At 46.5% G+C, this 14,220-nt stretch overlaps 1 protein-coding gene across 1 annotated transcript in view; it reads right to left on the bottom strand.

Annotated features, from left to right (window-relative positions):
* LOC116383359 (cysteine rich transmembrane BMP regulator 1 (chordin-like)) overlaps window positions 1–12,118 on the bottom strand; it is a 32,049-nt gene extending 19,931 nt beyond the window's left edge. The window contains exons 1-3 of the mRNA XM_031847133.1: window positions 11,376–12,118; window positions 7,376–7,537; window positions 6,892–7,065 (exon numbers count right to left, since the gene is read on the bottom strand). Of these exons, the coding sequence (XP_031702993.1) occupies window positions 6,892–7,065; window positions 7,376–7,537; window positions 11,376–11,673 (634 nt within the window). The 5' untranslated portion in view covers window positions 11,674–12,118. The remainder of the gene's footprint in view (window positions 1–6,891; window positions 7,066–7,375; window positions 7,538–11,375) is intronic.
* Between the last annotated feature and the right edge of the window lie 2,102 nt (window positions 12,119–14,220).

Here is a 14,220-nt window from a genome sequence, read left to right as displayed (position 1 = left end):
CACACTTGGTCGCACTTTGACAGCTGAGAGTGAGAGTGGAATAGCAGCATTAACTCCTGCAGAAATGATGGATGAGAAAGAGGAAATTCTGGTTATCTAGTTTCAATCATCACTGACATTTAAAGGAGAGAATGTGTCAACAAATAGCTGCCTTATTAGAAAGTTAGTTATGACTTGGTTATGGGGAATACTTGACAATCTTTGCATACTCTCCTTTTTGAGGAGAGAGACTGATATAGACTGAGGTTGCATAACAGCGCTTGGGGTTTCGGTAGTGTTTACCCTGAAGCAGAGTTTTCTTGATGGTCTTCCCAGACTGGCCCTGGCTCCACAGTGCAACATGAGTCTCTCAGAGGATGTACCTCATCCCTGACATTTGAAGACCTGTAAATGGATCCCTCTGGGTTTTGCCACAAGATGTGGGAAACTGAACCGGTGAGCAGGTCGGGGTCCAGACTACTGATTCCCTGATAATGATTCTGCTCAGCCAGTCCTCAACTCCAGAGCCAGACCTCTAATTCATACTGTATATTATCAACCATTCCAGCTCTTTAAGACCTGATGCTCTGCCGACATTTCGGTTGAGTACCCGTTTGATGCCTACCTGACCTAGAATAAACATGGAGGAAAGGGGCTGCATGACTGTGACTGCTGTATTTTGATGGGTGGGGGTAACATTTCTGACAGATGAAATTGAGGATAAGGGAAACGTTGAATTTTTCTGGCTCCAGATAAATAGAGCAGGAGTGTGAAGTATCTGTACTGTACTGTTTACTCAAGCAACCTGGGAACAGTGAGGACCGCCACAAAGCTCTCATTGATAAACTTTGTAGCTGAATAGTCTCATAGAAAATGAAGGGAAAACCCCTGAATTAAGGGAGGCTACAACCCTTTTAACTGGTTTTGGCCTAATTCCTAAGATGGAGTTAAATAAACTTCAGTTGGAAGCGCTGATTGGTGAGTGTTTTACTTCCAATAAAGTCTAACGAAGTCTGTTGCTGCTCAGTTGAAGACTGGTTTTGCATATGAAAACCTTACATCGGTTGAAGCCAAAGAAAATGCCCTGAGACGATCTTCTACAACGTTCTGCTCTGACAAACACTTTCTGTGTGTTGTATGTGTCCCAGAGAAGGCTGATTACTCTTTCAGTTGTGATAATGACTGGGGTTAGAGTGCGCTGGGAAAAGCAGCAGGCAGACATACCATTGTCATTCAAATGAATAGAATTGTATCCATCCGTGGAAATGGTCCAGCCATTGCAGGTCCAATTAATATAATTTTCTAGCTGGCACAATAGGCAAACAGAGAGGATGGGAAAAGTCAGCAGCAAATGGATTTTATCCTGTGCTGTTTGTGTTCTATCTCTGAGCATAAATGGTTGTAATTAGAGAGTCAGCAACCACAGAACCAATCTTGTATCACAATGGTGGCCATACTCCAGCTTGCACAAACACAAAAGGCCTGATTTGGTATGCTTGAAAAATCTCTCTGCAGATTAGGGAATATGTGCTCTTCAACAACTGTGGTATAGCAAAGAAAGGAAAACTTTTGACCTCAATGCACAACCTGCAACAATCAACAGTCACACAGACAGACAGACAAATCTGCAAGAGGTGGGATACGGAAATTGCTTAATTACCACAGAACAATGCACATTTCTGGCATCTCAGCAGCTGATTGAATAAAGAAAAACACCTCCTATCTAAATGGGTTTTTCTTCTCTCCAAGCCCGGGTACAAGGAGCGCAGTCTTTCCTTGAACCAGAGCGGCTCCGCCGTGCAGAAGAGGCTGTGTTGACAGCCTGAGTTTACTCATGGAAAATGCGCACAATGTGAGTTCTGTTCACTGACTGACTTTGGAAGCAAGTCAGCGGAGAACAAAGCTGTCTCAGTCCAGCTGCCCTCCGTGGGTTTCTGGTCTGTCCTCAGGTTTTATAAAGTTGCTCCGCAAAAGGGACACATCAGGGCCGTCTCTCACGTAAAGCTGTGGCCCGGTGCCCACAGCAGTTGCAGCTGAGAAAGTCGGCATTGTTCACAGTGTGTATTAGCACGTGTGAGTATATGTGTGAGGTCCGTGGAGCAGTCCTGGGGGGAGGGGGGAGGGCCAAAAGGCACCGACAAGGGTCACCAGGCCGAAATACTTTGTTGGAACTTCACACCATGGTCAGAAGCTTGAGGTAGACGGGCGAAGGCACGCAGCAGCCAGCAGGCCTGCATCTGCTGCCTGCACGCCTCGCTCTCTCGCTCTTTGGCTAAATATTTGCAGATGAAAACCGTGATCTGTGTCCTGAGTAACACCGCTGGCAGCTGTGAATGAGCATGTTTGGGTGAGGTAATGAGTATGTCCACATGTAGGTGCACATTTGCACATAGATTCTTCATGTGTGTTGTGTGTGTGTGCACAGCAAGTGTACATAGCATGTGTGCATTCCATTGAAACACACCCTTTCCTTGCCGTCAGATGGCCAATAAGATTAGGACAATGACCGAGAGCGTGAGGGACTTCTATCGTGCTAAAGGGCGAGTTCCTTAGTGATCAACACTAGGCATGGTTAATTGTTACGTCAGGCACAAAATGCTTATGGAATGGGTGAACACACTCCAGGTTACTGAACATAAAGCACTGGGCACAGTGTTTCCCGTTAAGTACTTAAGACTGTGGCGGCCCGCCATAGTCTATTTTACGCCGCCATAGTTTCATTGTGAATTGAAAATATGTTTACAATTCTCAACGGGTGGGCTGGCTGGCTCTCTTCGTGTGCATTTCCTCTACTGGCTCTTGTCTGGCACCGAAAGTGAAAGTGGATCAGGACTTCAGCCGTGTGGGCTTTACAGCACCCCTTAGCCCGGACTGTGACACATTCAGGGACCATGAACTTACTGCTCGCTGTGCCGTCCTCCTGCGGGGAAGGACAGACTGTCCGCAGTGCGCGATCTGGGTGATGTCGGCAACCCGCCTTAAAACATTGGCCACGTCTCGTTTATCATGCTCTGTGAGCGTGACTTTTTGCTGTGTCGTCACCATTCATATTTATACAAGCAATGTTTTCATGATTAAATTATTTAACACAGTGTAAAAATACTCAGTTTGAAGCAAAAGTATTGGCATCAAAATATACTTCAAGTACCAAAATTACAAGTACTATTATGCAGAATGGTCAATTTCAAATAACATATTCACAGTAGGCCTATATCATTGGAAATTTAATTATTGATGCATTCATGTGTTCATCTCTACCAAAGTAACTAGTAACTAATATTGTCAAATAAATGCAGTAAAGTTAAAAGTACAATATTTTCTTCTGAGATGCAGTGGACAAGTACAGTACTTGAGTAGCCTAAATGTACTTAGTTACACTCCACCATTGCTAAAGCAAGAGCACAAAGTAGTTTACAGGAGAGCAAAGTTCTTTATAGATCTAGCCTCTTAATTTTGCTCTCAAAGTGCACCAGATTGATGCATTTAACTGTAAAATGTACAAAATCGTTTTCCGGGGGCGCCTTCCCCTGGACCCTCATAGAGGGTCCGAGACCCCCCCGCCATAGTCTAACTAAATCCTGTGGGAAACACAGTGGAGACAATAATTGAATAGCTGTCACATGTACTGTCACTCCGGCAACACTATAGTTCAAAACATAACTCGAGAGACTTGGGGTGTTGAATACATTGTGTGGCAGTTGAGTTACGTCTGGATTTGGATGTATGGATTTGTTCCCTTTCAGGGGAAAAGAATGGCGGATGATGGATGAAATATGCTTGGGAACTAAAGGAGGGGACTTAAGCAGCAGTTGGAATGGGTCTGGGGTTTCAGGTCAAGATTTAGCGAATGGAGTGAGGGATAGAGCTGGACATGCAGGAATGGTCTGAGACATTGTGTGCGTGTGTGTGTGTCTGTCTTGGCTTTTACCGCTGGCCTAATGCTGGCTGGTTTGGTTTAACCGCAGACCACGAGTAGTGAGCGGGTAGACAGCAATCCCAACATGCCATTAAGGGAAGTTCTTTGTCTCATTCGCCACACAAGACTTTTGTTTCCCCTTTGAAATCACTACCCACACACACATACATACAAACAGGCACACACTGGGAAACGAGGAGCTTGCAGGGTACAAAAGGGGGCCACGGCTTCCGCAGACGGCACACAAACACACACAGCGCTGAGACGTCTCGCGCCCCTGCCAGCCGGCGGCGGTCTGGCTCGGCCAGTAATAGCTCTGCCACAAAGAGGCTGCAGCCGAGCAGAACTAACGGTTCCTTCACAAGGGCAGAGAGGGGCAGGAACGGAGGGGGCAAAGGTGGGAAGATTTGTGGAAGCAAGCTCAGTTTGTGCCATGCGATCATAGCGGGCACCGCTTCCCACGTCTGATGAACCCGCTCGTGAACTTCCATGTTCCTGTGAGGGACATAGTTTACTCTGTTCTATCCCCACTATCAGTCCACAAGAGCTAGTAAGCAGACAACCTGACTGCTTCTGCATTGCTTGGGTTTTCAACGGTCACTATTTCTGAGCAAATGTTAGTATTAAGTGATGCCAGTTGTATGAATCACCTAAACACTTCCAAAATGACGCAGCTTTTTTTCCGTCTGTGAGCAACAGCAGGGGAATTCCTCTAAAATAACAGTTAGGAGCCTTATCATAAATGAAATATGTAAACACTCCTAGAGTGTAAAATGACCAAACACCACCCTACCAAGACCCTGGGGCCTGTACTTGACACAAATACCTCAACAAAATGGTCGGCCTTACTTGTGTTTTCTTATCTTTCTGCGTCTGCCTTCCCCCTCCCTCGCTTATACTTATCACATCCTCCTTCCCCGACATGTGGGTATTACGTCCGTTGCGTCTGATTTAACGTTTGCAGCCAAATTACATCAGTGTCTTGAATACCGGTAGAGAACAGGATCCCGCTGAAACAACACGAGGCAACATTAGGAGATTGAACACCAACAGTGGTGAGGCAGAGAAAATGTTGAGTTTTAACAGATCAGACTGTGTCACAGGGGAGGGGTGAACTAACAAGACCGCTGAGTGAGTCAGAGAGAACGTGAATGGTCAAACCATTTCCATGTGTGAGCTCACTGGAGAGGAGGATCTATGGCTCCGACTGATGTTGGGACACAAGGTCTGGTCGGTTAGTGGAGCTTTCATGCCCTGGGAGCAGGTTTAGAGGATGCATTTGCTGTCACACACTCGCAGCGCATGCTAACACTTCTTGATAACTGCTTGTGTCTAAAGACAATGAGTGGTTGATGGATGCAGTCTCCACGGAGTCCAGCAGGACTGAGCGAATAAGATCCTAACCACAGAGTCCCGGTCTGGTCGCAGAGGATGCTCATGCTGGTGACAGACGGAGGGGGAAATCTCTGCCGGGAACATCCAGACAAACAAGATAATTATCACACACAGACGGCACGAACACACACGTGATTATATATAACCACGTGTGTGCATCTTTTCCACATGCATACTTGCAGACACAACAGACACACACATCCTGGTCTCTTACTTAATGAGGGGCCATCAGAAGGGCGAGAGTGTTGCAGTGAGAACTCATAAGCCGCTGAAAAATGTTGTTTACAGTTTTCGCTGGCGTGAGTTTAAACTGTCACCGTCGGCTTTGTAGATGAAGGAGTTACAAAACAGAGAACGAGCAGTATATCTTTCACCGTAACACTAGACTTCAATTATCCTACGTCTGAACAATATCATGTTTGATGAACACACTTCCTGTGGGATGTACTGATCGAGAACATCCTCACAGCTCTAGTGTAGACGCTGTGGAAGATATTTGCAGACGAAATAATCTCAAATATGCTACCATGGCACGTGGCCAGACACCGTTTTGTCTATCTTAATAGCCGTTCTTAGTCTGAAATCTCAGTAAATTTCAAAGGGGAGCAACATGAAGATAAAGAACAGTGACAGTCGCAGGCTTCAGACTTAATCTGTTCACTACAGCCGCGGGCCACTTTTCTTCAGGATTCAAGAAGGTTTTCCAGTTTCCTGCTTGTTCAGTAAGATGAAGTTTACCCAACATACACAGAGGTTCAGCGAGTTCACTCAGTGGCAGACCTGTCCCATTTTGCAAGTGTCAGTCAGGAGGTAGCCGCCACTTTACGCCCCCAGACACCTCACAGTCCAAATGAGGACGCTAAACTCTCAGTGCCAATACCGTTTTTCACTCGGAAGTGTCAATCACGGAAGGTGCTAAGAGTGGAGCTGAACACGCATTCTTGTATTCTCACACATCATTCAAGGGATTCTCTTCCAAGCATCCATCTGACCTGGTTATGCCACTCTGTCAGTCAGATTCACACCTTCTGTCTTTCCTTCTTGTTTTCTTTTCATTCCATCGGCCTCTTTCTCTCCCTAAACCTCCTCCCCCTTTACTTTCCCCACTGTGCATGGTGTCATGAGGTGCAAAATGCAGTACTTTATGCTATGTGCCTGTTAAGCTTTCCCGGTGACTCAATGTAAATATTCAGGTAGATACATTTGTACAATCACACACAAAGTCTTAAGCTCTTGATCTTTACAGGAACCCTTTGCCTTATATGAAAGTTAACCCCATTTAGAGTCACAAGGTTTCCATTGGTCGCCGGCAATATGCTTCCTGTCACACATAATGGACTGAGACAAGGAATTCTATGTTCCACTCAGAGTGGTGATTTGTACAAGAGAGGGGCAAAGCTGTAGCATACATTGATATATCAATGTTTATACTTAGCATGGGTTATGAATGATACAATCCTGTTGAAAAGTAACAATGTAGTTGCAGAAACGTTAAGACTCGGGTATAATCCGCACATTTCGACACTAAATGAGCGAAGGGAAGCTACTGGTTGGCTGCTGTGTGCTTTGTCAGTTCTAGTTGGAGGTCATGTGAAGGTTACCTGCAGCTTCCTGGCACTGGCTGCGGTTGATGTAGGCGAAGTGGTGATGGCAGCTCTGGGACTCACACACACAGCCCTCGGTGGTCAGGTTACACCCAGAGAACATGCAGGCCGGGTTGGATGGTCCCACATACTTCTCTCTGTGTCTTTCCCGGTGCTCGTGCCTTCGACCCTCTGAAATCCCGCCGTGGACACACACACACACACACACACACACACACAAACCACAGTCATCAATGAGTCACAGACAATGGCACCACACAAGGGTGAGTGGGGGAACACTACACATAGCCTTAGCATGTGTGTCATCACTATGATATGCAAGTAGCATTAGTCACCTCAGAGCCACATCTGCTACGGATTAGCTCTTCTCAATGGACAGTATTATCCCCTCTGACTCAGGTTCTGTGCGTGTATGTGCATGCATTAGTGTTTCCAACATGTGTGTGTGTGTGTGTGTGTGTGATGGGAGGACAGGGCTCACCTGACTTGCTGGCCTTCATGCACGTTTCCTGGTCCGGGTAGTGGAAAGAGCCCAAGCAAGAGTGACGGGCATCGCACACACACTGACCTCCGGCTCTTTCGCAGCCTGTCATCAGGGGACAGCGCTCGTCCTCCAGGCCTGCCTCTGGATGCTTAGGGAGCGCTGCGAGGCGGAGAACAGAGGACATTAGGGTAGGGGAAGATCATGAACTTCTCACTTGGACTGGGGTTTGTCCTTTTTCACTGGGAATAAAGAGACATTGGGCAGAGTTACAGATAAAGCGTAATCGCAAGCTAAAATGTGCCAAGAACCAAGATTTGTTTTCCCGAAAGTGCGAAAGGGTTAGCCAGCTTACAGCTTCGGTTGCAACACATTGCCCTGGCACCACCATTACTGAAGTGACTAGTGTATTTCTGGGCTGCCGTCCCTCCTCCCTCCTCGTCGTGCCACACTACTTCAGCCATTGAGCCCATTTGTTTGCTTTTGTTCCACAGCATGGGGCCCTCCCAGGGTTTCCATCTCTGCTGGCCGCTGGAACGCCTCTTCTGTATCAACGCCACTCGCACAACTTATTCTTCCTTCGCCTAGCGAGATGCCCCCTTGAGGCTTTGCCCAACTTGGACCAAACGTCACCATAGGAATATCCGAGAGAGTAATGCGTCTTAACATACACATCGCCCATAGTGTTCCTTTCCCATGACGAAACGCATATTTGCACCCCAAAATTACCCTCCTTCACAGTTGCCCAATCCCACTAAGAGTGGAAGCAGAGTAAACAGGATGAGACAAACTGTAACCCCGAGTAACCCCTTGCCAGGCATTTAGCTCCCAGGCCTCAATCAACAGAGTGGAAGCGCGATCGGAGCTTATCATAATACTCTGGCTTTCTTCTCTACACACCGCCAACAGAGAAAACGGTCCGGTGAAAAGGTTTAACTATCCAATGCAAACGCTAGCACCTCATGGTATGTTTATCGGACTACTGTGGTAGTCCTACCTGAAATAAAGCCTCTTAAAATGAAAATCAGTTTCACTCTGTTAGGATTCAGAGAAACAATAACACGACGACTCAAAGTGACTGAAAACAAATGGAATTCCTTGGCTTTGCTTTTCAAATACTGGAAATTATAATACAACACACATGTTTATCCCTATTCATTTAAAATAGATGTTTCACTATAAGAAAAAGTGGGACTCTTTCTGGACTATATCTCACAGTGGAAGTGAATCAATGTGACTGTAGAAGAAAGCAAACTCTTTCCCCAAGTTGAGGTTGGCTGTGTGCAGGACTCCATGGTGATGCTCACAAGCACTATAGTAAAGGTAACACCTTTAGCCAGCCTGTGCTGTTAATAGCTCTCCCAGACAGCCAGCGAGACACAAGCGGCCTTTTGAACAAACCACACCAAAACCTTCCCTGTGATTTCCTTTCACCTTAAAATGATCCTCAGCTCCACATTTTTTTCCATCCAGAGGCTTTCCTGTGCCTGGGAGGGTATTTTTATTTGAGGTGGTGGTGGCATGGTTGCCTGTCTGTGTGGAGTGCTAAATCTGGCATGTGGAAAATTAGGTGGAAGTCAAAACAATGAATGAAAGGCTGAACACTAAAGACATTGTCTCATTAACTAATTTTGTGCTTTACCCCTGTCAGCACAGCTTGTTCTAAGTTGGTCTGCCTCAGCCTAGCCCCCCTTTGGCCTGACCCTGATCTGGTCTGGCCGTGCTATCTATTATCTGGCCTGGCACGACTCTAGCCAAGGTCTATAGCTTCATCCCAGGGGGATTCCTCTCTCAGCCACTGAGACGGCTTGTCTTGGCATCCAGGGCCAGGATGAGAAAGCTGACCTCTAGAGGCCCTCTGGCTGATAGTGAGCTAAAAAGGAAGTCTTTGAAACATTAGATAATACCAGAGGAAGGGAGAAATAGAAGGCATGCGAGTGGACATTGCGTCCATGTAAGATAGACATTCTGTTACGTGGTATGTTAAGTGCCTCTGGAGCTGGTGGAAAGTTGCTTGGGAGGACAGACAATGAGAATATAATGAGAGCATCAAAACAAATAATTTAGCTTTAAAGGCTGAGCGATTTCACCTCGCTGACAGCCGGATCGCTGAAGCAAATATGAGAAGGTGACAGGCCCCGATGACTTTGCCCCAGAGCAGGTGCCTGAGTACTCACAAGACTCCTGAGAGACTCAACCTACAACCTGCTGCAACATCCGATTCACTTCTTCACTGTTCAAGAGCCAAATTCCCTCATGAGAATACCTGATTTAAATATCACAGGTATTATTTATGGAAAGCTACAACCGTTTCAAGAGATTCTTTTTGGTTATTATACCTTAATAAATGGCAGCAGCACCTGGATTTGAATGCTTCAACAGTGAACAGTTTATCTCCAGCCCATTTCCTATTCTTTTTTAGATACCAGTATCTTACATTATATTTCCAGGTCTGGAAAGCACATGCTCAATGACTATTGCAGTTTCAACCTTGACCACAGGAGCCCTGAAAAGTTCATCATGATAGCTATTCCAACAAGTTGTTCCAATCTTATCAACAATAAAAGTTAAAAGACTTGGTGATGATGCATTACCACGGTGCACTCCTTATATAATATGCAATATGTCACCTGTCACAGGTTGCTGCGTCTCCACAATAACAGATTCCGACCACCCAGAAAATCAAAACTGTGAGCAGAAAAGCAGGGGATCAGAAAGCGGAAACATTTACCCCTTACTCCTGATTGCGAGTCTAATCAATTTAAGACCCTTGCAGCTTGAAGAGGGAAATCTGGGATCAGCCTCCAGCAGCCTGCCTACTGTGGCCTCTGAAAACACACCGGGAGGTGTTGATTTGCCCCCACCTATAGACCCTCTAGGATATTGAGATTGTGTGTGTGCGTGTGTCTGATTTAGGGGTCAGCAGCGTGCTCCGAGGCCAGAGGAACAAAAGAGGCACCACTCAATCAGAGGAGCCATTAGGTCTGCCACTCGCTCCAAAGCTGTTCATTTGCCGAGGAGCTGTCCTCCAGGCGCCAGCCGAACCTGTGCACGAGGCACAATCAGCAGCTGCGTCTCCTGGGATGGCCTTGGGCTTGGGACCCCCGGAAGACCCTCCTGGAGCCCTGACTTGGACCTCCCCACAGAGGGATGGTGCGAGGGCAAGGTCAGGCCATCCAGACACCCACTGAGAGCTGTCGACTCTCTCCTACAGTCCCGTCAGTCCATTTCAATCATCCACAAACAGGCTGGACAATGTGCAGGTGGAGGGGCTGAGTGGGTGGGTGGGTTATTTGTTCCTCAGGGGAAGGCCATTGCTACTTACTGCATTCACTGTGAGGAACCTGACACCCTACACATGACTTTGATGTTCAGAAAGCTGCTCACAATTGTGCATAAAATGAGCACATCCACAAGTTTGGATTGGCAAAAAAACAGATCAGCACAACACTGGAGATTCACAAGATTGCGAATGAAAATCTGCAGGAGACTTTAGCAATGGTGCTGATGGTAATCAACACAGACAAGAAAGGGGCAGCTTATTATTAAATGTCCATGTTCAAAAACGCAATGGGTAATCCATAATTCACACTCATTCAAACAATATTTTTTGGCATATTTCAATTCACTGCCTTCTTTTTAATGCATGCCTCTTTTGAGCTGTAAAGCAAAAGAGAACAGAGCCTACTGAAGCTGAAGTGTAACCTGGTGCCAAATCAGCTTCCAAACGTATTGTCGTGGCTGTGAGCAGAGAGTGAATGAAGCTTTGAGGAGGAAAAGAAAGAGCAGTTGAACATGACTCCTCTCATGGCAGTCAAGAGCCCCTCAGACCTGGGGAGCTGCTCCAGGCAGCCAGAGACGAGGTAAACACTGACAGTCACTGCAGTCAGGATTTAACTGACATTTGAATAGTGATGCCTTCAAGCCGCTTAATAAAGGAGGGGGGGTTGCCTACCAAATTAATTGACTGTGATTTCATTAAAAAAAAGACTCTACCCACCTTTACATACTCCAGTTTCAGGGATTGCGGCTGCTCCTGTTTTGTTAACAGAGGCGCAGGTCAGCCCCAAGGCGCAGTAGCCGTGCGCCCAGTCCTGTCCGCCGCAGGTTTCCCACTCCAGCCGGGCACACTGGTCACAGCATCCGCACGGATCCCTGGCCGGGGTCCGGCCACCCTCGCAGCTGTGTAGCGCTTTGACGGGACAAGTGCGGAGATTACACGGCGTGCACTCGTGAGCCGAGAGCGCCCGCACCAGAAAAAGGACATTCAATAACACAACGGAGCACTTGCTGAACATGTTTTTAAAAATAAAAAATAAAAGCTTTCAATTAAGTTCCCCCAGAGAAATAGTCCGCTTCTGTCAGATGACCAACCACATGAACTCACGGCGATGCACACTACAAAGTTGCAAAAGTCTTCCTTAAAGTTTTTTTGTGATGTGCCTTCCCTCGGGCGCGCTGACTTAACACACCGCAGCTCACTTCAGAAGCAAAAAAGACCACGAGACTGAAGTGTGCGGATGCGCTTTAAGTGGCAGCGATGTCCAAAGGTTCAGTGTATAGGCAGGTAGACGCACGTCTCGAGCGTCTCATCTGAGTAACAAATCCAGGACCGAGGTTGATGACGTCCAGTGAGGCTTGCTGCTGCTGAACAGCGACGCACGAGAACGCAATCTGGCTCTTAAATTGTCATACAGGCATATAGAAATTAGCGGTGCACCCCTCCCATTGACTGACACAGGCACCGACCAGTCAGAGGGAGCGAAAGGAGGGAGGATTTGAACTGATGTGTCCCCGCTCGGCAACTCGTCTCTGTGTTGCGCAATGATGCAACTCTTAGTGTTTGAATGCAAGTTGCTTTTCTGCGTCATGTTCTGTAAATCACTGCAATTTTGCGTGTAAGAGCTATTTATTAGTTTGAAAAACGGATTTGAAATACTTAAAACTTAATAAAGCATTCTTTTCGCATTTTCTTCAGTACTTGCTTTATGTCACACTATTACATTATGAATCTACACACCAATAAAGGGGGTTAGACTATAATTCCCCTCATTAAAGTAGCCTGTATGAACCCATGGCAATAAAATAAGAATACAATATATAGTCTATACACTCCCTCTCTCATTAAGATGATATCTTTTGTGCCACAAAGAGCATTTACAGCAGGGCTCTTGTCACCAACCCCCTAATTGTTCTCTCTACCTCTGTTCAACAATACAGCCATGAACTCTGTCAAAGCCTCATGATCAAACATGACCATGGCTGTATATCATTCCACAGCCTTTTACCTTTTGTGTGTGGATGAGTGCGTGCTTAGTTGTGTTTGCAGGTGTCCGATTGTGTATGTAGGTGTCTTTTTATTCGAAAGTCAAAAGGTCATCTCATGTTTGTTGAAGCAGTGTTTGTGTGCTTCCACTGTCAGATGGATGGTGTGTGTGGACAGTGGGCACAGCTGGAGGCTGATTGTGTCAGTGCCACACACACTGACGACCTAGAGAAAGCAAAAACAACAACAAACAAACCTCTTTTCTGCTGCACAAGTGAGCAAGAGCAAAGCCGACAGTTTTTTCCCCCACGGTGACAGATCATGTAGTCTTCAGAAGCAGTCAAGTGTGATGGTAACACTTGGGTCGGCTTTACACAAAGCTGGCTGCCGGCTCTGAGCAACTAATAAGAATTACTGGAAAGCAAATTACACAATAATAGATATATATAAAAAGTGTGAGGATGCTTTTTATCTTTTGGAAACATTTCCTCTTCAAACACCAATCAGATGCTGTCCGGGATGATTTTCACCACAACACACAACAGCACCTCGTTCATTTGCAACATCTGCCTGGATCCACCCGCTCCAACACAAACACAACATCCAGGAAACAAGCCCCACAGCACGCATAATCAGCGCTTGCGACACAACTCGGCTCTTGTCCTCCAGCTCTCCCTCCGCCCTCCCTCACTTCATCCCCTCCTTATAGCTCTTGTCAAATGGGCCGACCCGCTGACCGCTGGCCGGGACACTTACTGTTGGTTGACGACAGATCAGACCAGGACTTCGGTTTCCATTCACTTGCAGAGATTGTGGCCCAGCGGCACTGACCTATTTGCCTGGGCAATGGGCTTTCAAACAGGGGCCAGCTGGCTGCTCTCAGAGGCCCCGCATCCTGCTATCACGGACCAGAGGTTTGTTTTTGCCAATTGAAAGGTCACCACAGCACTATCTATACTATTAATTAGATATGCAAACACGGGGAATCATAAAGGGGGCATTTTTCTCTCAGTTGGGCACCAGGGGAAGCAATCAACAATACAATAACGGGGACCAAACAAGAATACACCCTCATTAGACTCACTCTGAGCATATGCCCTGTGTCAATGTGAATTTGGCATTTGGAAAACTGCCCTATTGTTCAGTTTGGTGTCGAACATCACAGTGACATTATTCATAATTTATGCCTTGCTTTTAATTTCAAACAAGGGCTGAAGTCGCCCCTAACTAAGCTAATTGGATTTGTTGAGTGCCATGTTCACTAAATCCAGAGCACAATCTGCTACAACAGTAGTTTATGTGTGCAAATGATGCTTGGAGTCACAGATCTCTGGGAAAATACAGCAGGAAGGGCACCGGTTTTCCCTGTTTTCTACATTGGAGTCTGTGGTGTTGATGATTGTAATTCAGTCTTGTGGAACCAGGTCCAGGTGGACATAATCATCCCTGCCTCCATAAGACTCAGGGGTCACGGTGTGTGAGATCTGTCCCAGAGATTGGATGACCTCTCTCTGTCGTCTACTCCTGTTGCTTCTAGTCTATCCACTCCACAGGCAGCTAATTTACAACCGCCTGCTGT

Source organism: Anarrhichthys ocellatus, unplaced genomic scaffold (genome assembly GCF_004355925.1).
Source record: "Anarrhichthys ocellatus isolate YVR2014 unplaced genomic scaffold, GSC_Weel_1.0 scaffold7, whole genome shotgun sequence".
NCBI classification, from domain to species: domain Eukaryota; kingdom Metazoa; phylum Chordata; class Actinopteri; order Perciformes; family Anarhichadidae; genus Anarrhichthys; species Anarrhichthys ocellatus.
This window is presented reverse-complemented; position numbering and strand designations above follow the sequence as displayed.